This window comes from Typopeltis vanoorti, chromosome 3 (genome assembly GCF_054136105.1).
Source record: "Typopeltis vanoorti isolate ZY-2024b chromosome 3, IOZ_Tvanoo_1.0, whole genome shotgun sequence".
In the NCBI taxonomy this organism is placed as follows: Eukaryota; Metazoa; Arthropoda; class Arachnida; order Uropygi; family Thelyphonidae; genus Typopeltis; species Typopeltis vanoorti.
Window position 1 is genome coordinate 75,174,021 of NC_143551.1, and position 24,043 is coordinate 75,198,063.

The 24,043-nt window shown below is 33.9% G+C and overlaps 1 protein-coding gene across 2 annotated transcripts in view; it reads left to right on the forward strand.

The window, feature by feature from the left end:
- Positions 1–24,043, forward strand: part of bur (GMP synthase burgundy) — a 330,780-nt gene that overhangs the window by 298,818 nt on the left and 7,919 nt on the right. For both annotated transcript variants that reach the window (XM_090390672.1, XM_090390671.1), the window contains exon 15: positions 13,006–13,309. In XM_090390672.1, the coding sequence (XP_090246798.1) occupies positions 13,006–13,309 (304 nt within the window). The remainder of the gene's footprint in view (positions 1–13,005; positions 13,310–24,043) is intronic.

The following is a 24,043-nucleotide window of genomic DNA, read 5'->3' on the forward strand; positions in this document are numbered from 1 at the left end:
GTTTGTCTACCTTAGACCATAATGGAAGTGTTATTGCTGATCTCAAAGCTATTGCAGACAATGTGGGAGAAACTTTTGCCAGAATCTTAGCAACATCTTCCTGAATTTTTGATACTGAAAGAGCAGCGAGAGAAATAAAGGTTGAATTTTTCTACCATTCTGCCTGAGCCATACAATTAGTCATTTGTTAAGGCTCTAGTGCAGTAGGGCCTGATGATGTCCATTATGAAATGATAAAACATCTACCATCATCTTCTATGGATCTCCTTCTCTTAATATACAACAGAATACTTGCATAGAACAGATTCTTGGCATAAGTCAGTTGTCATTGCTATCCCAAAACCAGGAAAGAATCCAACACAATCCAGTAATCAACCTATTTCCCTGACCAACTGTCTTTGTAAGATACTGGAGGAAATAGTTAATGCCAGACTTCTCTGGTAAACAATGCACTTCTCTCCAATGCACAATGTGGGTTCCGTAGACATCGTTCAAACTTTAGGCAATTTGTTCATTTAGAAACTTGTACAAGAGATGCATTCCTGAAGCAAGACCATCTGATTTCAATTTTATTTGACATGGAAAAAGCTTATGGCATGGCATATTAAAAGACCTCTATAACCTAGCTCTCAGAGGACACCTTCCTGTATTTACTAAAAACTTTCTGTCCAGGCAAACTTTCCAAATCAGAGTGCGAATTATGCTATCTCACCTATATCATCAAGAACAGGGTGTTTTCCAAGGCTCTGTCTTAAATGTGACCTTTTTTGCTATCAAAGTTAACTCAGTCACTGAACAGCTTCTTCCCACTGTAGATAATGCTCTATATGTTGATGACTTCACAATTTACTGTCATTCTCATAACATGAAGGTAATTGAAAGACAACTTCAAAGGCAAGCAATTGATCCTGTTTCTCTGTATGCTCTTGGTAATGGGGTTCAGGTTTTCAGCAGGAAAAAAAGTGTCTGTGTACACTTCTGTAGCTACTGGAATAACAGATCCTGAATTAAGAATGGGATGACCTGTTATTTCAGTAGCTACAGATGAAGCCAAGTTCTTGGGACTCATCTTTGACAGAAAACTTACATTTCTAGCACGCATTCGTCAACTAAGAGAAAAGTGTAAGAGCATTGAACCTCCTTTGCACTCTATCCTCTACTGAGTGGGGGGTACTGGTCAATCTTCAGTGATCCGTATATATGGGCACTGAAGCTTTGGATTATGGGTCTCAAGTCTATGGTTCTGCAAGACAGAGTAACCTGGGATGGTTGGATTCCATCCATCAATCAGGGTATACGGATAGCTACTGGTGCCTTTTGCACATTACTCACTCAAAGTCTTTATGTTGAAGCAAATGAACTGACTCTATCACTTAGACAGAAACAGTTGTCTCTTAATTATGCCCCAAAGATAGTCTCTCTCAGATCATCCTATATGGACTAGTCTCTTTTCTCTGCGTTGGTAAGCTCAATATCACACATTTCAGACTGCCATATATCCTTTTGGTATGCATGTTAAAGAGACTATGCAAGCTGTTGGGATAACAACATTGTTGTCAACAACAGCTGTTGTTGACGACATTGCCTACACTAAACATAACAGCATCCCTCCATGTCAAGTTTGCACTCCATCCTGCCATCTGTCACTTTGTCAACTACAGAAGTCTCATACTCCACCATCTGTCTACCTACAGTTGTTTACTGTACACAGAGCAGCCCACTCTGATTTCTTGCACATCTATACTGATATTGCAAAAACTGATATATCTGTTGGTTGTGCTGCTGCTGTGTTTCCTGTCATTATCTCCAACTAGATCCCACCTGATTGCAGCAATTACACATCAGAGTTGCATGCCATTCAGCTTGCACTTGTGTGTATAAAAGAAAACTGCTACCAAAAGTGTATAATTTATGCAGACTCATTGAGCTCTTGACAGGCTATTGTATAATCTACATCCAGTGCTGTATAAGGTGTTACACCTGTTGTACAAAATGAAAATCCTTAATTTTGATGTTCAGTTGTGTTGAATTTCCAGCCACGTTGGAATTAAGGGAAATGAGATTGCAGATGCAGCTGCTAAATCTGCTCATACTTTCTCCTCTTTCTGTTTGACAGTACCATATACAGACTACAGACAGTTTATAAGATCAAAGCTAATTGCTCAGTGGCAGTAATCATGGAAGGAAGCATTGACAAACAAATTAAATGACATTAAGCCTGAAATTAGACATTGGCATCCTAGTCAATGTATAAAGAGAAGAGAGGAAATTGTTCTTGCTTGGCTCCTCATAGGTCACAGTCATCTTACACATTTTTATTTACTGAGGGCTACTGACCCTGCCCATGTGTGAAAAATGCAATACACATCTCAGTATTTGTCATATTCTGGTGGAGTGCCAGCATTTTACACAAGAGAGGAATGAAATATTTATCAAAGTAGACAAGCCATATTCCACTCAGACAGATTGCATGATGTTTTTAAATTTTCTACAAAAAATTAATTTGTAGATATTGCATTGCTTAGCTTAACTTTTGTACATGCATATTATTTACTAGTTTATTCTTTGACTAATTATGTATTGCTGTAGCCTTTGACCTTGTGTATTTGTGTAACCTTGTTGTAATTTTGTTTATATGTTGCTAACATATAAACAAAACACATTGCCACATTGCTAAATTTAATTTTTATGCATGCATATTGTATAATAATTCCTTTTTTGACTATTTATGTACTCTGTAATAACATTTGTTGTAATTTTATCTATATGTCGATACTGCATTCCTTAGTTTGGTTTTTGTTTATGCATTTTGTTTATTGATTTGTACTGTTGATTAGTTATGTACTGTAACTTTTGCAGTACATAACTAATCAACAGTAATGTACTGTAACTTTTGCCGTTGTGTGTTGCTGTAATCTCTGCAGTAATTTTGTTTATATGTAGATGTTGCATTGTGGAACTTTATTTTTGTACATACATATTGTTTACAATTTTCTTTGACTGTTTATGTATAGCTATAACCTTTACTATGGCACAGTATGACCTTTTGTTTTTGTGCCAAATAAACTACAAACCAAACCTTGTTCTAAATGCAAGATTATACAGAAAATTTGAAAAAGAAAGTGATTGCTATTTAGTTTTGAACAGGGTGAAATTGAATTTATGTTGAAAAAGAAAAGTGTGTAAGAAAGATTTACAAAGAATCAGTTGAGTGGCTTTCAGCAATGAATTGTAGATTCAAACATATTATTTAAAAAAAAAAAAAAAAAAATGAGTGTTTTAAACAAGAACTATACCTTGCTAAATCTTAGGGACTCGAAGACTAAAGCAGTGTTTTCAAACTGCAGGTCACAACCCAATTTGAATCATGAAATCAATTCATGGAGTTGCAATCAGCATTCTTTTTTTTTTTTTAAATAGAATAAAAAAATATCAGAATGGATCTTGCAAATTTCTTAGCCTTAAAATGCTGCTTTGATTTGTTTTTTGATGTGTGTTTGTGTACTGGGTGGGGACATGAAATGTATTATTGTGAATCAAGATTAAAAAAAAGTTTGAAAAATGCAATATTACAGAAAACATTGATTCAACTAAAGAGATGTGGTGAAGTTGTAGTTATAGAAAATAAAAAAAAAAACATATTGAAAGTTCATATGCTCTGAGAGAATACAGAGAAAAATGTAAGAAAGTGTGTAAAAATAGCTAAATCGGAGTCATGGGAAGACTTGATTTAGTTAAGAGTAGGGAAGATAAATATCGGTTGGATGCAAAATGTTATGCAGACTATTGAAAAAAGTTTAGAAATACAGGAAGGATTACTGGAAAAGGAATTGTAGATAACAATATTAAAACTGAAGATAAAAATATTCTACATGTCAAGAGTAATTACTTTGGACTGCTGAATGAAACAAAAAATGACAAAACAATGGTTGAAAATATTCAAGAGGAATTCAATCAGGAGTACATCAATCAGGAATAATTAGAAAAAAAATTACAAAAATCTGAAGTGTGGAAAGACAGTGGAAATAGATTACATTGAACTAGAAATGTTCAGATATGGAGGTATAAAAGTTACAAGTACTGCATAATTCAGAAAGTCTGTTTAGAAGGTTCTAGATGCTTGGAATAAAGCTGTAGCATCCATCTGCAAAAATGGGAAATGAAACAGTGTAATCATTTTAGAGAAATTTTGCTACTAGGTGTTCCTAGTGAGATTTATACTAACATTCTTGAAAAGAAACAGAAGTAGTGCAAGAGAAACTTGGAAAACAAGTTGGGTTTAGGCCAAATAGAAGTTGAGGATCAGTTTTTTTTAGAGAAATCATCGGAATATAACTAGGATCTGTACTTAAGGAAAAGTATGGAAATTGTATATGACAAGGCACCAAATGAAAAGCTATTCAAGATGCTATTAGTCATATTTGACCAATTATGTTGCTCTTGGAGAGATTTTTGCAAAAAAATCATCTGTATCTTCTTATTCCCCGAGTTCCTTGCCCAAAAATATACAGCAGACAAACAATAAAATTTCTGGAATAAACTATGTAGACAGAGGATTGAAATAGCTAAATCAAATATTTACAGTTTCACTAACTAGCTCAAGCTAGCATTATCAAAGACATTTTTAGAACATCACATGCATGGGGGACAACAGTGGTGGTTTTCTGTGGTTAATGCTGATGAGTGGACAGGGAGGAATGCCAAAATTTATGCAGAATTACACTTTTGTTAACAGGTTTTGTAGCACACAAGCTGCTTCTAGGAACAGTCTGCGATTTAAACTAGGATCTGTGTAGTAGCTTTGCTTTGCCTTTTTTTTTTTTTTTTTTTCATCTGATTGAAATGGTCTTCATCTGAGGCATGTTGGGCTAGTCCACTTTTTGGTTGTCCATACTGAATATATTTTTTTTATGTTCCATTCTGGTAATGGTCGTGCATCCTGTTTGTCTAAAATACTGGATTACACATTACTGTATTCTTGTGAATACATGCGTCTAATAAATGTTATCATTTAATTTATTAGACACATGGGGAGGGGGGTAGAAGTTTAGTAAGGGCTTTTTTGTTGTAACCAGTCTGTTCAAAAAGTATATATAGAGCCTCTTGTTCCAGATGCATTGCTCCTGAGGACAAAATTTGCTGTGCCCTAAAGGCTAAAGTTTTGATTGAATTCCTGATTTTTTTTTGGCTGGGGGGGGGAGTAGGATGGCGATGTCAGATGGCAATTTTCTGCCTGTGGGGTGGGGGGGGAGGCTTCAGTTCAGAAGTCCCATTGTAATTATAGTCTTTGTTGTTGTGTGTGTAACTTAAAAATGCCTTGGATAAAATGCCAGCAAAGGTTAGTCAATTGGCAGAGCCTCTGCTACTAATGGCTTACGCAAAAAGTTAAGCAAGTTTGAGTGCAGTAGGGGAGCATTGGAAGGGGGTCAATCATTCGATGCTGTTGGCACGCTCTCCCTCGATGAGTCTTTGGACTCCCTGGAGGTGTCACATAATAATAATAATAATAATAATGCTAGCAAAACATCAGGTTGTGAATACTTATTTAGTCATTAAATTTAGTTACTTCATTCCTTGTGTCTACTGCATGATTTATTTCAGAAATTTTCAACATGAATAACTACAACTATAGAAATCTCCATATGGAAGAAAAACAACTAATTCTGTTTACTTTGAGCAGCACAGAACAATATTTGTTCACAAAAACAAGAAATGAAATTTGCTTTACTTTGCTTAAATGCTGCCCAACTGCTGTTGGAACAGATAACATCCGTTAGGAAATAATCACACATCTGTTGCTAGATGCCAGGGATCACTACTATACCTGTTCAACAGAATTTGCTGTGAGAACATTTTTTACAGACTCTTGGCAAAAGACAATTATTATTGCTATTGTTAAGCCAGGGAAGTATTCAAAATCCCCAATAAAAAATTATCAAACAATTGACCAGCTGCTTATGCGAGATTCTAGAGGAAATGGTTAATTCTCATATTTTATGGTTTCTGGAGAGAAACATTTTTTTTTTTTTTTTTTTCTGGAACACATCACTCAACAAATCATCTAGTCTGACTGGAAGCATCCATTCAAGATGCCTTACTGAAATGTGTGCTTTTAGTATCTATTTTCTTTTGATATGAAGAAAAGTATATTGAAGGTTTGAAATATTGAAAGATCCACACAATTCGGGTCTCTGAAGGAATCTTCTCTTTATCAAGAACTTTTTATTTAGGAATCTTCTAAGTCTAATTGGGAATCTCTCTCTCTCTCTCCCCCAATTGTATACCAAAGAAGAGGGAGTCACACAAGGTTCAGTTTTAAGTGTCACACTTCATTCATTAAGGTTAACTCGGTAACTAAACTTCTTCCAACTGTAATGCCCTTTATGTGGATGGCTGACTACTGTTTTTTTTGTCATTCCTGTAATATGAGGGTCATAGAAAGACAGCTGCAGTAAGCCTTTGTCTCTTTCAGAAATGGGCACCTGCAAATGAGTTCAGAGTTTTGCAGCAGAAGACAGTTTGTGTGCATTTTGGCTGTAGATATAATCTTCATTTTGACTCAGACTAGGCTTTAATACCAATTGCACCAGAAGCCAAGTTCTTGGTGCTCATATTTGACAAGAAACTTCCTCCATCGCATATGCCAGTTGTAAGATGAGTGCTATAAAGCAATGAGAATCTTTTGCACCCTACATCTACCTTTGAGGGTGTTGATAGATGTTCTTTACTCTGATTGTATGCACTAATTAGATTAGATCAAAATTGATTATGGTTCTAAGTCTATCCATCAGAGAGACCCTTGAGATGTCAAGCCTTAAGAATTGCAGCTGGGTCATTCCAAACTTTATGGCATCCCTAGTCTCTTCATTCAGGCAGATGAACCACCCATGTCCCTTCATGAAGAACTGCCTCTAGTATCATCATTTTCTGATATCTACCCACAAGGGCTGTTCAGGTTACTATGACAGTACGACATGATTAAGTGTACATTATTATTAATCTCCTATCAACAATTTTTCTCAAATTACTTGCAAACACTCCAATATTGTCATATCTAGAAGAACATTTCATTCTTCTTATGCATTTCTGACTGAATGTATCCACCTAGACCTTGGTCTTCCTCTGGGTCTCTTTCTTACCATCTTAGCCTCAAACACCTGTTTTGCTAATCTTACCTCGCCATTCTATTTAAGTAGCCATATTACCTTAGATTAGCTCTCCTGACACATTCTTGGGTGCTAACAATGTCAAGTTCCTTTCTAAAATTTTCATTTTTAATATGATTCTGATATTGGTTAACTCCTCTAATTTTTTTAGAACCCTCATATCTGTGGTCTCTTTTCCTTGATCAAGTGCTTTATTTCTAACTCAATCCATCACAAGTAAATCTACCAGCCTGGTTGGCCATGTGGTTAGTATATATCAGCTCTCCAACAACAGGCAGTGGGATTTGAATCCTGCCATGGGCATGGATGTTGACAATTCTCTTTAGGTGAAAAATGAATTTCATTGTTTGGTGTGAGACCACAGGTTATTGAAATCTATTTAAAAAAGCTTCCAATATTTAGGAAAAGCCTTCTTAAATATTAGCTTTTTATTTTTCAGTGTCCTTCTGGACTGTAAAAAAAAAAAAAAATTGTGTGTGTTAAGTTAAATACAAAAAAAAAAAATCCTTAAGCCCACCCATGGTACAAATGTACTGCAGGTGTATAAAAACTTTTCATGGGTGTGAGTTACATTAAAAAAAAAAAAAGTTACCAATGAAATTTAATTATTTCAGCAAAAGCATATAAAGTGGACGTCTTCATATTAGAATTAAGGTTTTCTGTATGTCTTCCATATTTTGTCATAGCTCGCTGATCCAACAAGAAGTTTATGGCAGCTTCCACTTCATCTCATCATAAATTGCACAGAGGTTTTTACATACATCAGACCTTCCATCACCATTCTGGTCAGAAAACAGATGCGATCAACAGTAGTTTGTAGAGCATATTGTTCTGTGGCTGTGTTTTTAAACAAGTCTAGTGAAGACATCTTGAGTATAGATGACTTCAAGCAGCCTGTATACCACTTTCTGATAATTTTGTAAATTATCTTTGCATTTTCTTTCTATCCATGATTAATGGGATTTCTTATGTTATGCTGATGTTTTCCAGGTATCTTGCTAATGTGATATTTCTTAATTTTTTTTTTTTTTACATAGTGAGAATTACTATGTAACACAAAGGTGATATGTTAGAAACGTTACATTAAATGCAATCATTCTTGTTAACATGTTTCAATTGTAATAGTTTCATATGTTGGGTCAAAGTTTTACTAATAGAGAAGTTTTAGCCACAATGATAAAATCATCAGGATCACTTAACAGCCAATGCCAAATAACTGGGAGTAAAACTTCCATATTGCCTTTAAGGAATGCAGAGAACTGCCTGGGTCTTCTGACCTAATTTTAAATCCTCTCCTTCATGTGGTGCACCCCATTATTAGGTATATTTGGTGATGAACAAACAAGGATGGGCTGGCAGTTTGGAACTTAGTCAAACAAAGGTACTCTGTATTGGCTTAAACTACAAATACATATTTATATAAATACATTAATGAAGAGTATTAATGGAAAGGAAATCAAACTCGCAGAAGAATTGCAAAAGTATCACATGGATATAATTGGCATTCCTGAGACAAAGACAAAAACAGGTGAGATCTTTCTAAATAAGTATAGGATGTTATATTTGGACAATAACATTCAAGGAAAGAAAGGAGTAGCGATAGCTTTCAACATGAAGATAAACTTTTTGATTGGAAGGCAGTTTCAAGTAGAGTTATGTGGGTAAACTTCATAAAGAAGTGCATAAGTTCACTTATGCACTTCTTTATGTTGGATGCAAGAAATAAGAAAAGCCTCATTGACTATGTCATTGTTGATATCTTCATTCAGGTTCAGGATACAAGATCATATAGAGGAACTTGGAATCAAAAGTGACCATTGCTTTGTGCTAAGTGGAATAAAAATGGATATCACATTGAAAAGAATGGGATGTAAGAAAAAAAATTTTTTAAATGAATCAAAAGTGAGCAGCTTTTACAGGTAAGCTACAAACAGTGTTGAATTAAAAATGAAATAGTTTGAAAACAAGAACCATATATTGGAGTCTCAGTAGCAAACTCTGAAGAAAACATTGATTTAACTAGAGAGATAAGTTGTGAAGATTGCAAGGATAGAAAAATAAGAACACCATGGTGGACACAAGAAGTTAAAGAAGCAGTCCTGGACAACAAGAAACATACTGAAAGTTCTTAGCAAATAAGTCGGATGCCTTAAAAAAAAATAAAAGAGGAAAATGTAACAGAGGTAAGTAAACTTCTGTGTGTAAATGTAGCTAAACAAGTCATGGAAAGATTTTGGTAAGAATATACAAAATAAATATCAGGAAGGAGGCAAAATGTTCTGGAGGTTATTGAAGAAGCTTAGAAAAAAAGGAGGAAAGAGTTGGAATTCAAATATAATAAAGATATAAAACTGAAGATAAGGAAATCCTAGATGTCTGGAGTAATTACTTTGAATGACTATTGAAATTAATAGAAGTTAAATACTGTTTATTACTGTAGAAGAAATAAAAAATTTCTTCTACAGTAATAAACAGTAGAAGAAAATTTGCAAGAAGAATGCAAACAGGATTACATATCAATACTTGAGGGAGAAAAGCAATTGAAATTTGAAAATGCAGTAGGAGTAGATAATATTAGACCAGAAATGTTCAAATATGGAGATATAAAAATACTGGCTACACTGCATATTCAGAGGGCCTGATCACACAGTTGAATTCCACATGATTGGAGTAGAGCTCTTGTAGTTTTCATCTATAAAAATGGGAATAAAGCTGAATGTGAGAATTACAGAGGAATTTCTCAGCTGAGTGTTCCAGGAACACCATGGAAAAGGTAAGATTTATGCAAGCTTACTTCAGAAGAGGCTGAGAAAAATTGTTGACGAGAAACTTAAGAACAACCTGGGTTCAGGCCAAATAGAGATTATCAAGATTAGATTTTTACTTTACAACAAATAGTTGAAAAATCATGGGAATATGATAAGGATCTATGCTTTTGTATATCTGGAAAAAGGCATATGACAAGGTGCTCAGACAAAAGCTTTTCAAAACACAATTATATGGGATAAATGGAACATTACACACAACAAAATATAATTTGTATTTAAGTTCTAAGTCAGCAGTTAGAAGCAAAGAAAATATAGGAAGATGGTTTGAAGTAAAAATCAGGGATAAGGCAAGGATGCATATTATCTCCCCTCTTATTCTTCATCTATATTTCCTTCATCTATTGCATTATGAAGGAAAGTTCCATTAAGTCTAATATTAAAATCAGAACTATCAAACTTAGCTCATTGCTTTTTGCAGATAGTGTTGTACTCTTAAACACCTTTAGTGCAAGTCTCCAGGATTCTCTGACTAAATTGAATTACAACTATAACAAATTTGGCATGAAAGTAGGCAAGAACATAGAAAACTTCAGCTGCATTCTCAATGGAGAATCTATAAAACAGGTAAAATATTTTAGCTATTTAGCCATAGTTTTTTGTGAAAATGTCAAATTATATATTTGATATAGACAACAGAATAAACAAAACTGGTATAGTGTGGAGTAAGTTGAATAAAATTATATGGAGTAAGAGAGAAATTAGCTACAACACCAAACTAGCAATATACAAGACAGTGTTCAAACCAGTTTTTAAGGTATGGATATGAGAATTGGATTAGAAATAAAGCACTTGATCAAAGATTAGAGACCACAGACATTAGAGTTCTGAGAAAAATTAGTGGAATGAACATATGACATCAATGGCAGAATCAGATTAAAAATGAAAACATTAAGAAAGGAACTTGACATTGTTAGCATTCAAGAATATGTGAGCAGTGATAATCTAAGATGGTGTGTGGCCACTTAAATAGAATGTGCAAGGAAAGGTTATGAAAACAGGTGTTGGGTGCCAAAGTGGCAGGAAAAAGCAGAGGAAGATCGAGGTCTTAGCTGGACTGAGTCAGTCAGAAGTGCTTTAGAAGTACAAAATGTTAGATGCAACAATGTTGGATTGCTAATAAGTAATAGACTAACATAGAGGAAAATTGTTGATAGATTAATAATAATGTAAACTTAACTATGGAGTGCTGTTGTAGTAGCCTGAACACCTCTTGAGGGTATATATATATATATATATATATATATATATATATATCAGGAAATTGATGATAAAATCATCTAGTTATCATTTCTTCTCCTTTCCTCTTGTGGAAACAACCCAGTGAACTTTTTTTCATTTTGCAGTGAATTCTGGCTTTTTTTCTTTGTAGATATTTCCTGTTCAGCTGAAGGAGGTCTAAGGAATCCAGTGGCTGGATTTTATGAACCCTCACCAGTGCCATGTTAGGTCTCTTGAGTGTTGGGTATGACAACAGATGGAATGAATGCTATTTGCAGAACCTTGTGCACAGGAGGAAGGGTGATATGATTGAGATATCAAAATTGAGATTGTTACCAGTTAAATGCTGAAGAGATTTTTCATGGGATGGATGAGATGCCCTCTGTAACAACAAACTCCATCCTTCATAATTACATAAAGTGTCATGTGCTTGCAGCTTAACATATTTTGGGAAGGCAGAACAAACTGTTAGCATCTGTCTAGAATACCATAAGAAATATGTATTGTATACAAAGCTTTTGAAAGAGTTGCACCATCAGGACTTAGATGATATAGTTTTTTCAAATGTTTTTATAAGATGGAATAGATGAAATTTAGCTGAATCCAGCCTATCATATTCTTTCTTCAGTTTCTTTTCTTTTTTTTTTAAGTTTCCTCTCAGAGTAAAGTATGCCTACATGAATTCAACCTAGAACCACTCGATAGGGAAATTTCTTTAATTCACACATTTTTACAGAAAAGGATAATGACAATTTTAATTCCACTGCTTTGGAATTCAACCTTCTCAGTTATGTGTTGTGAGGAGTAAAAGTTTTAAAACTCAATATTTGAGCAATTGTAGTCTGATATCATGTACTCCAGCGGCTTTTCCACATTTTTTCAGACTTCTAGTAGCTTCTTCTACTTTCAGTACTGAAATGTATTCATTATATTCTTCTTGGTATTGTATTCTCAATGGTTATCTCATTTAATAATTTTACAAACCATAAACCTAAAAAGAAGTCATTGCAAGTTTCTTTGTGATCTTTGCTGTGTTTCAATATCAGTGATGGCAAAACCTAGGGAAGATGTTGCTAAATAACTTTCTTTGGATGATGTCCCAAAATTGAATTTCAAGGAGCTGTTTATATCTTTTTCTAAGTGTAACGGTCAGTCTATAACATGAATTACTACAGACATCCAGCATATCATTATCTTTGTTTTTTGTCATCTTTATTATTTCTCATTCTATTAGTGATACTGTTTCCTCCATTTCTGAGTGTTTTCATATCCTCCAGTATATTTTTACACTTGCATATTTTTTCACTTTTTAAAATTTGTCTGTTTTCTCTTTAGTGCCTGCTGATTTTCTTATCAGGTTCAGTAAAATTCTTTTTCTGGATAGGCTCTTTACCATGGAGTAAGTTCTGATTTTTCTGTCCTTGCAGAACAATGTACCCATTAAGAAAATTTATAACTGATTGTGAATTTAAAAAAAAAAAAAAAAAAAAAAAAACAGCTTTGCATATGAAAAAATGCATTGTGAAATCTTTTCTCATGTATATCATCTAATATTTCTGATGTGCACACCATTAAGTAATACAAGGAGATGAATGAACATTCCAGAACTAAACAGTACATCGTAAAATAGTATAAACATTTTTCAGATATATATATGAAATGGTTCTGATGTAGCATGCAAAATCTTCTCTGCAAACAGTTGAACAACAGCCACAGTTGGAAATATTTAAATAAATTTACATAACATTAAATTCAGCATAAGATGTATTAATTTTCTTTTCAATTTATTTTAGGGTTTGTTATATATTTGGAGATCCAGTGTCTTTTCCAATACATGATATTACTCCAACTCTTTTAACAAGTAATGTGTTAAGTACATTAAGGCAAAGTGACTATCTTGCACATCAAATACTGCAGCAGAATAACTGTGCGAATATATTATCACAAATGCCTATCATCTTAATACCAATCCATTTTGATCGTGATGTTGTCTCAAGGCAACCATCCTGCCAAAGATCAGTTGTTATTAGGACTTTCATCACCCAAGATTTCATGACAGGCATTCCTGCCACTCCAAACAAACATATACCCATTGAGGTAAGTACAATAATTTTCACTATCTACTACTACAGATCATTTCATGTGTTTTTAATCATAATCCTGCTGATGAATGGTTGGGGAAACATAGCTCGTTAGTACTGTGGAGGGGAGGATTTGTCCTCGAACATTTTTTTTAACCTATTGTGCACCCCCTTTTTATAAATGCAAAAAAAAACTCATATCATCTGTGGTTCCTTAATAGTTTAATTTCAAAACTAAATAAATTTTTAAAAAGTAAAGAAATAATTAGTCACAAAATAATGTATTTCATAACAGCATTTTTGAATTTCAAGAATTCCACTAGATATAATTATGTTTTGAAAAAATTTAATAGAAATTCTGAATACCAAATTTTAAGTTCAATTCAGCCACAGAGAAATGATATTTCAGTTTGTTTTGATAATAAAAATATTCCAATTATAGAATGAATCTCGCAAAAAAAATAGTATAGCAACATAAACATCTGACCAAATAAACATCGCATCAAAAGGCTCTTATGTGGTTTTAAATTGTTTGTAATTAAATTTTCAGTTGCCTATTTATCTTTTCACATGATATCCATAAATTTATAGTGTTCAGAGGGTCCTGTGTAATGTACTTTTATTAAAAAATACATTTAAAAAAATCCAATGAGGTCAAAAGTTAATCATTTTTTATGAAGAGCATTATATGATAGTACTATATGAAAAGTTTACATCATTAATAACTTCCTTTCAACAATTTTCCCCCAAATCTGTCTGGACTCCAATATCATCAGATTTTATATTTCAACTTCTGAGGCACTTATTGCTATAATGATCGATCTTGATCTTCCTCTAGTTCTTTTCTTGCTATTCTGACAAAAAAAAAAAAAACTTGTTTAGCTAGCCTTTCCTCTTTCATTCTACTTGTGACCATACCACTTTAAATGTTGCTATGCTTACACATTTCTGAATGCTGGCAATGCCAAGGTCCTAATATCCTCATTTTTAATTTGATTCTGCCATTGATGCCAAGTTTGTTTCTAATTTTTCTCAGAACTCTCATATCTCTGGTCTTCAGTCTTTGATAAAGTGTTTTATTTCTAACCCTGCTCTCACATCCATAAGTTACAATTGATTTGAATACCATTCTGAGTGCTAAAATTTAGTGTTTTGACTGAAGTCTCCCTTATTCAATATAAATTAATTCAGTTCCATACCAGCTTTGCTCATCATCAATTACCTGATAAGTATCCCTCAAATGGTATACAGACTCTGACAGCACTATATGATTAAGTTTACTTTATTGTATCTCCTATCAACAATTTTCCTCCAAATTAGTCTTGGTTTTCAGCATGCCAGTGTTGTCATATTTTGATCTAGGACATTTCTATCAATCCACCTATAATCTTCCTTTGGGTCTTTTCGGCCATCTTGGCATTGAACATCTGTTTTTGCTTACCTTTACTCTCCCATTCTGTTTAAGTGATCATGATGCCCTGCTTGCACATTCTTGAATGGTCACAATATTAAGTTCCTTCTTAATATCTTCATTTTTAATGATTCTGCCTTTGCCATCTGTTCAAGTCCCTGGTTTTTCTCAGAGCTCTCCTATCTGTGTGATCTGTTATCTTTGATCAAGTGCTTGATTTCTAACATCCACCTCTCATATCCATAACTTAACTGTCTGTCATGTATACTGGTGGTTTGGTGTTTTCACTAATTTCTCTCTTCCTCAAAATAAATTTATTCATCTTGCTCCCTGTCATACTAGCTTTGTTTATTCTGTTCTCTATTTCCAAATGCAATGTACTGTTTTGAGTAAAAACTGTAATTAAATACACATACCAGCCACTGAATTAGAAATTTTATTTAATTCCATGTTGGACCTTCACAAGTTCTAGTAAGAACTAAAACAGTAATAGATAACAAGATTTTAGAACAGGTGAATTCATTTAACTATCCAGGATGTCTGATTACATATGAAAAAGATATAAACCTAAAAATAACAGGTATAATCAACTTTTAAACTTAACCTAGTTCAAAAGCACACTAGATTAAAAGTATACAATACATTAACTAGCCCTACTAGTCCTATTGTATGGAAGTGAAATCTCTCCAGGATGTCTGATTACATATGAAAAAGATATAAACCTAAAAATAACAGGTATAATCAACTTTTAAACTTAACCTAGTTCAAAAGCACACTAGATTAAAAGTATACAATACATTAACTAGCCCTACTAGTCCTATTGTATGGAAGTGAAATCTGGACACTAAAACAAAAAAACAAAGATTAATAACAGCTGAAATGAAGTTTATGATAAAAACTGTGAAGTGTACTCTATTTGATCACAAAAGAAATGAAATTATGAAAGAATCAGTAATAGAAAAAATAAAAAATGTAAACATAAATGGATGGAACACACTGAAAGAATGAAAACAGAAAGATTACCAAAACCAGTATTAAATTACAAACCATTAGGGAAAAGAAAACCAGGATGTCCTCTAAAGAGATTCAATGATGACTAAGGCTGAAACAGGCCACTCTAGGCCTAAATCCTTGAAAAGTGTCTTGTTGGAACTTTAGTACTGATCCTCTTCAATTTCCTATATCATTTCTCCACCCCCAGGGAGATATGGGTTGGGAACAGCCTTCATTAAATGCTTCAGTCACTTCTGTGCACAAGAAGTTCTGTTTGTCTATATAACTTCAAATAACTTGAATTGGAATGTAAGCAATGATAACTAATTACATGCAATGTGGATTGTATGTAATTTTTATTAGCATAGAATTTTCTTGCAGTAGTAAAGGCATCTTCAGTATGACTTTCAAACTAAACATCTGCTTTTCTTATTTCTTGTCTTCTCTCCACATGAACTTATGCACAATGTTGAAACATGGTGTTAGTAATGACTAATCTGTATCCTGAGCAGAAATCCAACAAGTACTTATAATAATTGTAAGCCTTGCTCCTTTTTTCTAAATTTTCATTAAACATCTCTATATGTCTGGTGGGATTCATTTCTTACTCTACTGTTTAAATCTTCAACAAGGACCAATTTTTCCATTTTCTTTGTCAGCTGCCTGATCTAATGACTCAAAAAGAATCCCCTACTTCTTCCATAGCAGAACCTTTTGTGGGACCATAAGCACAAATAAATCTCATTGTCTGTTTCCCCACATGACTACTTGAAACTGCCTTCCAATCAAGAAGTTTATCTTTGTGTTTGGTGTTTAATACTATCGCTACTTCTTCCTTTCCTTTATCATTATTGTCCGAATATAATATGCTATACTTCTTGTTTAGTAAGATATCACATGTTTTTATCTTTATCTCAGTAATGCCAGTCATGTCCACATGGTACTTTGTCAGTTCTTCTGCAAGTTCAACTTCTTTTCCATTGATGACTCCTTATGTTGGTAGTTCCTATCTTCAATTCATCTGACAGGTTTGTTCTACATTAGATGCTGCATTGGAGTTTGTTCTAGTAGTTGACTTTTCACTGTTCACCCTGGTTCTCTGATTTAATCAGTGGGGGCAGTGTTTAACTGGGTAACACCTCAATCAGCATGAAATCTCATCTTGTTGTACCATCATTAAGCCAATAGACTATAATTTAGTTATCTAAGTCCCAAATTGCCAGCCCATTCTCATTCAACCAACTTTGATAATTCTGTTTATTTCCATATTTAGTTTGCCATCTTCACTAAAAATTGTGCCTAAATAGTCAAAATGCTTTATTTGTTCTGCAGGTTATCTATTCAGGATGCAGTTGATGCTTTCACCGTTCCTGCTTTATTTTCATAATCAGCCGTAAATTTATTACAGCTGTTTATTCAATTTAGTTGGAGAATCTTGTAAATTTTTACTAGATTATTTGGGAGTACATCTGCATAAAATAATGAGCTGAGTGATTTCCAATTTTAATATCATGCCCAATGCCACTTTCATAATGTGATCAATATAGATGATAAATAAGTGGCAATAATGTGCACCCTTGGCTTGTACCTGATTTTACATGGGTTGTCTGAAAAGTTCTTGGCCTCAACCATAAATGGCAACACTACTGGAAATATTTTTTTTCTTAAGTTGGTACATCTGTCATAATCATCGATGTGAAATTGCAAGTCATTCTATCAAGTATTTTTTTATACAGCTGTCAGAAGCCAAAGTGTTGTCATTATCCCTTGAAATGAATAAAATTGAGTATTGTGCAGTTATAAAATTCTTTGTAAAAAAAAAAAAAGGTTTAATGCCAAAAGAAATTCATTCAAAGTTCATTAAAGTTTATGGGCTTCTCCTTTTTCGACAATTAAGAAATGGGCTGCTGAGTTTAAACGTGCCTGTACCAGCCCTAAAGATGATCCACGTGAAGGACATCCAAAAAAAGTGTAACAACACCAGAAATCATTGATATGGTATTGGATGACCAGCGAGTCAAAATCCATGATATTGCTGAGACTATAGGCATTTCAAAAGAACGTGCAAGATACATTTTGCATGAAGAATTGCAAATGAAAAAGCTTTGCGCAAGATGGGTGCCACACAGAGCAAAAACGCACTCGCATGAAAATCTCTGAACATTGCTTGGAGCATTTTAACAAGAATAAAACTGATTTTGTGCATCGATTTATTAGTATGGATGAGACTTGGATTCACCAGTACACACCAGAATCCGAAAACAGCAGTCAAAACTGTGAACAGAAGCCAGTTGTTCAGCGCCAAAGAAGACTAGGTCATGGCATCAGTGTTTTGGGATGCTAAAGGCATTTCGTTTATTAATTATCTTGAAAAGGGTAAAACAATAACCGGGGAATATTATTCCGATCTTTTAATCAGACTAGACAAAAAAAATTCGTGAGAAAAGACCCAGTTTGCAGAAGGGAAAAAATCATCTTTCATCAGGACAATGCACCTGCCCATGAAGGTGTTTTGTCAATGGGAAAATTAAGGGATCTGCACCATGAATTGTTAGAACATCCACCCTGTTCCCCAGATTTGGCTCCCTCTGACTTCCATCTCTTCCCATAAAACTAAAACTCTTCCTCGCTGGTCAGCATTTTTCTTCGAATCAAGAGGTGATTGCAGCTGTACAGAGGTATTTTGCAGATCTTACTGAGAGCCACTACAGAGATGGGATAGTGGCGCTGGAGCATCGCTGACATAAATGTATTAGTCTTAAGGGAGATTATGTTGAAAAATAAAAATAATTTTGAAATTATAAATTCGTTTTTTCATTGTTAGGCTGAGAACTTTTCAGACCACCCACACACTTCACACCTTGTACCTATTTGTAACTGCTGACTTAATACTCAAATATCAATTATTGTATTGCTCAATAAAATGTGCTATTTGCATCATACAATTGTAGTGTTTTGAACAGCTTTTCTCTAGGTACTTTATCATATGTCTTTTTCAGTATTGTTGTGTTTTTCTTTTTCTGAGACTGAAGTGCAAATCATTGTTGACATTTTTTAAAAAGCCTATGAAAAATTGGCCAAAGTATAAGATGAAGGTACTTCATCATCCTGATTATTCTGTGGATTGGGTAACTGGTAAAATGTCAACCATTTTCCTTATCTCGATAGTTATTTCTCAGCAAATGCTTATGTTGATTGAAAACATTTAGTTTTTTAAATTACTAGTGCAACTTTTTGATGACTGAGATATCCATGCAAACATTTGTTGAATACTACATATGTATATGGCTTTTTTGTGAGTTGCTAAAGTACTTGATGGTTTTCTTGGTGTAATATGCCAGTCCGGACTTATGTGCCTGTTTCTTCTCCATATCTTTGATAGGTTCTTTGAGGTGGATGGTTCTCTGCTTAATTTATAACACTGTTGTCATCCCAACTTTACTGCGTGGTCTGCATATTGCAGGCACACAAAAATGTGGACAAATAGTTTTTTATAATAGTAATCTCATTCATGAGAGGTCATTCAGTTTATAGTACATTATAATTATTATTTTTTTGGTAGGGAAGATCCACAGACAACATATTAAAAAGAAAAATATTTAATTACTAGTATTATACACCCTGTCATGTACATCTTCAGATTAAATACAAATATAAAAAAGTATTAACAGAGAGAGAGTGCTTCTAAATCGATAATTGTTATACATTAAATGAACTTAATCTAGATGTTGAATATAGCATTAAGATTTTAGACACATGGATCATTGTTGCTATGTGATATGGCATTTGAGATTTTTTTTTTTTTTCAGGTGAGAACATGCTACTTATAAGAAAGAAAAATATTTCATCACTACTGCTTATGCACATCCTGTCATATTCATCTCCTGATTAAATACAAACAGGAAAAAAATTCAACAGATTTCTAAATTAATGACTATTATACATTGAATGAACATTAACCAGATCTTGAATATATAGTATCAAGATATCAGACGCATGGTTCATTGTTGCAATATGCTAAGTGATTTCTCTCATATCCTAATTCATTAATGTGGAGGTTTTTGATATATGCTGACCAAAGTTCGTTTAGGATGAAACCTTGGTTTTTATTACATTAGGGCAGCATTGTATAATTTTGCTAGCCTCTTTAAATCTGCAGACAGTTGTTGAATTGCATATATGGCTTTTTATGAGTTACCAGAATACTTGGTGGTATGATATGCCAGTCCTGACTTATGTGCCTGTTTCTTCTCCACATCTTTCATATGTTCTTTGAGGTCGATTTTGCCAGATCATCCCATCTGTTCATTGCTGCATGTACAGAACATTTTGTAAATCCCTGGCTGTTTAAGAGGAGGGCGAGGCTATTTTGGCAATCTTAGCATCATGGACACTTTTGTAGCAGCATGAGGGCAATTTAAAAACTCTTGCTTGGGTATTTTTTGCTATTTTATCTGTAAATGGATATAGTCTTAAAACCATCAATAACATCTTGGACAGTCACATATCTCAGTGCATATACAGAGGAAAGATGGCTACAAAGACCTACATCGGTACAGTCTTAAAGTTGTTTTCACATTGCTACAAAAAGTGTCCATGGTGCTAAGATGGCCAAAACAACCTTACCCTCTTAAATGACCAGGGTGTACAAAATTTTCTGTACATGAAGTATGTTATGTTGCACAGATGGATCGATCTGGCAAAATCCACCTCAAAGACCATATCAGAGATATGAAGAAGAAACAGGCATGTAAGTCAGAATTGGCATATCGCACCATCAAAGAAAAACATCAAGTACTTTGGCAACCCACAAAAAAAAAAAAAAAAAAAAAAAAAAAAAAAAAAAAAAAAAAAAAAAAAAAAAAAGCCATATGAGAAAAATCACATAGCACATCGCAGCAATGAGCCATGCGTCTGTCATCTTGATGCTATATTCAACATTAGTTTATGTTTATGTAATGTATTATAGTCATTAATTTAGAAATCTGTTAATTTTTTTTCTGTTCATATTTAATCAGAAGATGAATAAAACAGGATGTGCATAGTTCTTGCCTGACAAAAAAAAATAAATAAAAATAATTATGGACATTTCAAGCCACAGAAATCCCAACTTATTATAGTACATTAGTACTGTGGGTTGATAGAAAGGTGGGAAAAGACCTATATATATATATATATATATATATATATATATATATATATTTTTTTTTTTTTTTTTATTATTAAATATATAAGAGGAAGACCATTCTACTAGAAGGAATGATGGAAGAAAAAGAAAAATTTGTTCTGAGTTTAGAGTTGAACTGAAGTGATGAATGAATAACTGCTACACATGAAATAGAGAAATTTGCAGAAGTGGGGAAATTATCAGTAACAGTTTCTGTGAAAATATTTGGTAAAAAGAATCCATACTGGCAATCATTTACTGGTTGAGAGACGTCAAGTTAATATAGAAATTTCATAGTAATGGTTTTCTCCATTACTTTAGAAAGAAATGAAGTGAGTGAAATTGAATGATAATCAGATGGCAAAAATTTGTTGCCCTTTTTAGGAATGAGTTGAATATGCACCAATTTCTAACTGCACAATAGATACCAGTGGAATAAGAGAGAATAAAAAGGTAACATGAATCTTTAGAATAGTTGGAAAAATGCCATCCTAGAACTACGACACTTTCTTAGTATCCAGTTTGGACAAGATTCATCTGATTCTTGTAACATTTGTAAATACTATGGAGACATTTATGAAGATTGGTGGTTGAAAGAATTGGAGGAAAAGTAAAAATACCATATGATTATGCAGGTAATGTATACAAATACAGAAGAGGTAGAAGCAGGGTTAGAAAAAAATTATAGCCAATAACTTCTGCAAAGAGACCAGAAAGCATGATTTCCATTTGGACATGATGCGAGTTTCTTCACTCCTTTCGGTATCATTTTTTGATGTTGATAGTTTGCAGCTGTTTCAGGCTTTGGCTTAAACAGAAACGGAAGATGGATATTTTATTGAAATCCAGTTGTGATATGCTAGTTCATCTCTTGTACAGCCTTGGAGAAACCTGGATTTTGATAAAGGAAGAGAATTTAAAGTAAAATGAAGAATGAACTGTACTACTGGTTCTATACTGATAAGTATTGCTCCAGTGAAATGTTTAGTGTGAAAATGCTTGAATCAGAAGACTGAAAACAATAATCCATCTCAAATCACAGTAAGTGATCTTTGTCACTATGATTCACTAAGTATCATAGTGACAAAGATTATCTCACTTGGAATTCTTATAACGCTAAACAACACATGGAAAGAAGAAATCCATATTATGCTTAAGAGTGTTATGATCTCTTATTTTTGTCTTTATTTTATTTTGTTTGCTTCTACTTTATATATTTATTTATATAGAGATCTATGTGTACTTCTGCCGCTTAGATTGTCACGTGCACGAATTAAATTAACAAAGGGATTGTCTCTGATTAGAGCCAATTCCTTAGTTGCAAAAATCTAGAGTTACCTCCTCTTAAGGTCCTGGGAAAATTTATTTGTTTCGCTGCACCACCCAGGGCCCTTAGATTGGAAAACTTCTCAGTCAAGGAGTGAACTCTCAGACAGACACTTGATCAATCGTTCTACATATATACCTAGCTTCCAAATACCAATACCTTCTGTATTAACCTTGTTTGCAGTCATGGTCTTAACTAAACAATTAACTTCCGCTTAGGTCTGAATTTTAATGAGTGGTGCATTGGATTCATTAAATCAGGCAACTAATTAGGTAAAAGCACAAGGGTTTATTAAGGAAATTCATATTATACATTTTAGCAAAATATTTACACCTCATTAAGCTAACATATTCCTAGATTAGAGAAATTAACATGTAATAAACTGTAATCTATACAGTAAGACCTTATCAAGAAATATTACTATCAAACTTTAGTGGTTAACCCTTTCAATTCCTTTATCTACAATTTCCATCAGGCATTAGTTTAATTATCTGTGCTTATGATTATGCTATAACACATCAAACTTAATTAACATTCACAACATACACTGAAACACATTACTAGATCTGAAGCATTCATCCTTTTGAATATATATTACAGTCCTGCCTATAAATTAACTAGAGTTCTATTAATGAATGTCCTTGTTCTCTAGCACACAACGATTATTCTTTCCATACAAAATTAACTAAAGGTTTGTACTTGACCAGATACGTGATTTCATCAAGCTTTTCTCTCAACCTTTAATTTCTTGTCTTCAGTATATTAACTCTTTGTCTGGACTGTTGATTCTCCTGGGCCTGGCTTGGATCTCGTTATAACGATTTTTTCTCTCTGGTGTAGATGGGAATAGTTCAGCCTAGGTTGGTCCACATGATACTGCACATCGATCAGCTTACGTAGGTTTTCTCGGCATGCTGACGAAACTGCTCGTTTAGCTTGCTACCTGGCCGCTACTTCTCCATCTGTACACCACTACATTGAACCTTTCGTCTGCTTGTCATCGTGAATGACTCAGGTGGCAACCCTTGAATGATGGGCACCTATGTCGAACTGAGAGCAAGAGTAAGAGAGAGTTTTGCTGGGTGGTCCCAGCTCTTATATATTTACCCCCTAACGGCACCCTTTTTGCATCGCATATTTCCACATGGTACTGATTTCTTTTGCGCACGGTCTTGCCTTCTCCCGTAGCGTCTTCCGAGAACCCCACGCGTGCAACGTGCTCCGTGTATACGTGACTGCTTTAGGCTATTTCACTAATCCTGGTGTCTCGCTCACGAACTTTGAACTTGTATCACTATTTGGCTACACATAATTTACAAAAACTTTTTTCCATTGCTAATGAGATAGTTAATGAGTTAGTTATCCTGAATGAGATAGTTCTTATTGAAATATCTTCATTCAAGATTTAACAAGAGGTTACTAGTGAGAGAAAATGTTTGAAGAGTAACAGAGGAGACCTCTGCATAGCCTTTAAGAAATGTGGAGAAACGACTGGGACTTCTGGCCTTAAGTCCACTCCTAACATGGTGCATGCAATTAGTGGAAATACACTGGATACTTAATAAGAATGGGAGCTGACCTATTTATATTTTGCATTGGCTTAAACCAAAAACAAATAAGATGGTGCAATATGGTGAAATGTTTCTAGCTGGGGCATCACCTAGTTCAACAAGACTCCCACTGATCATTTTTCATCGGAGAATCAAAGTGAACGCTGAAACACGCTTGGCATCAACAGAATTGAAGATAAGCATAAACCTAAGAAGTATCAAATGAAAAGAAGTTAAACTAGAGATGAATCATGTGGACAAAATTAGTATTACAAAGACTGAAATGGATAAGATTCTGCTAA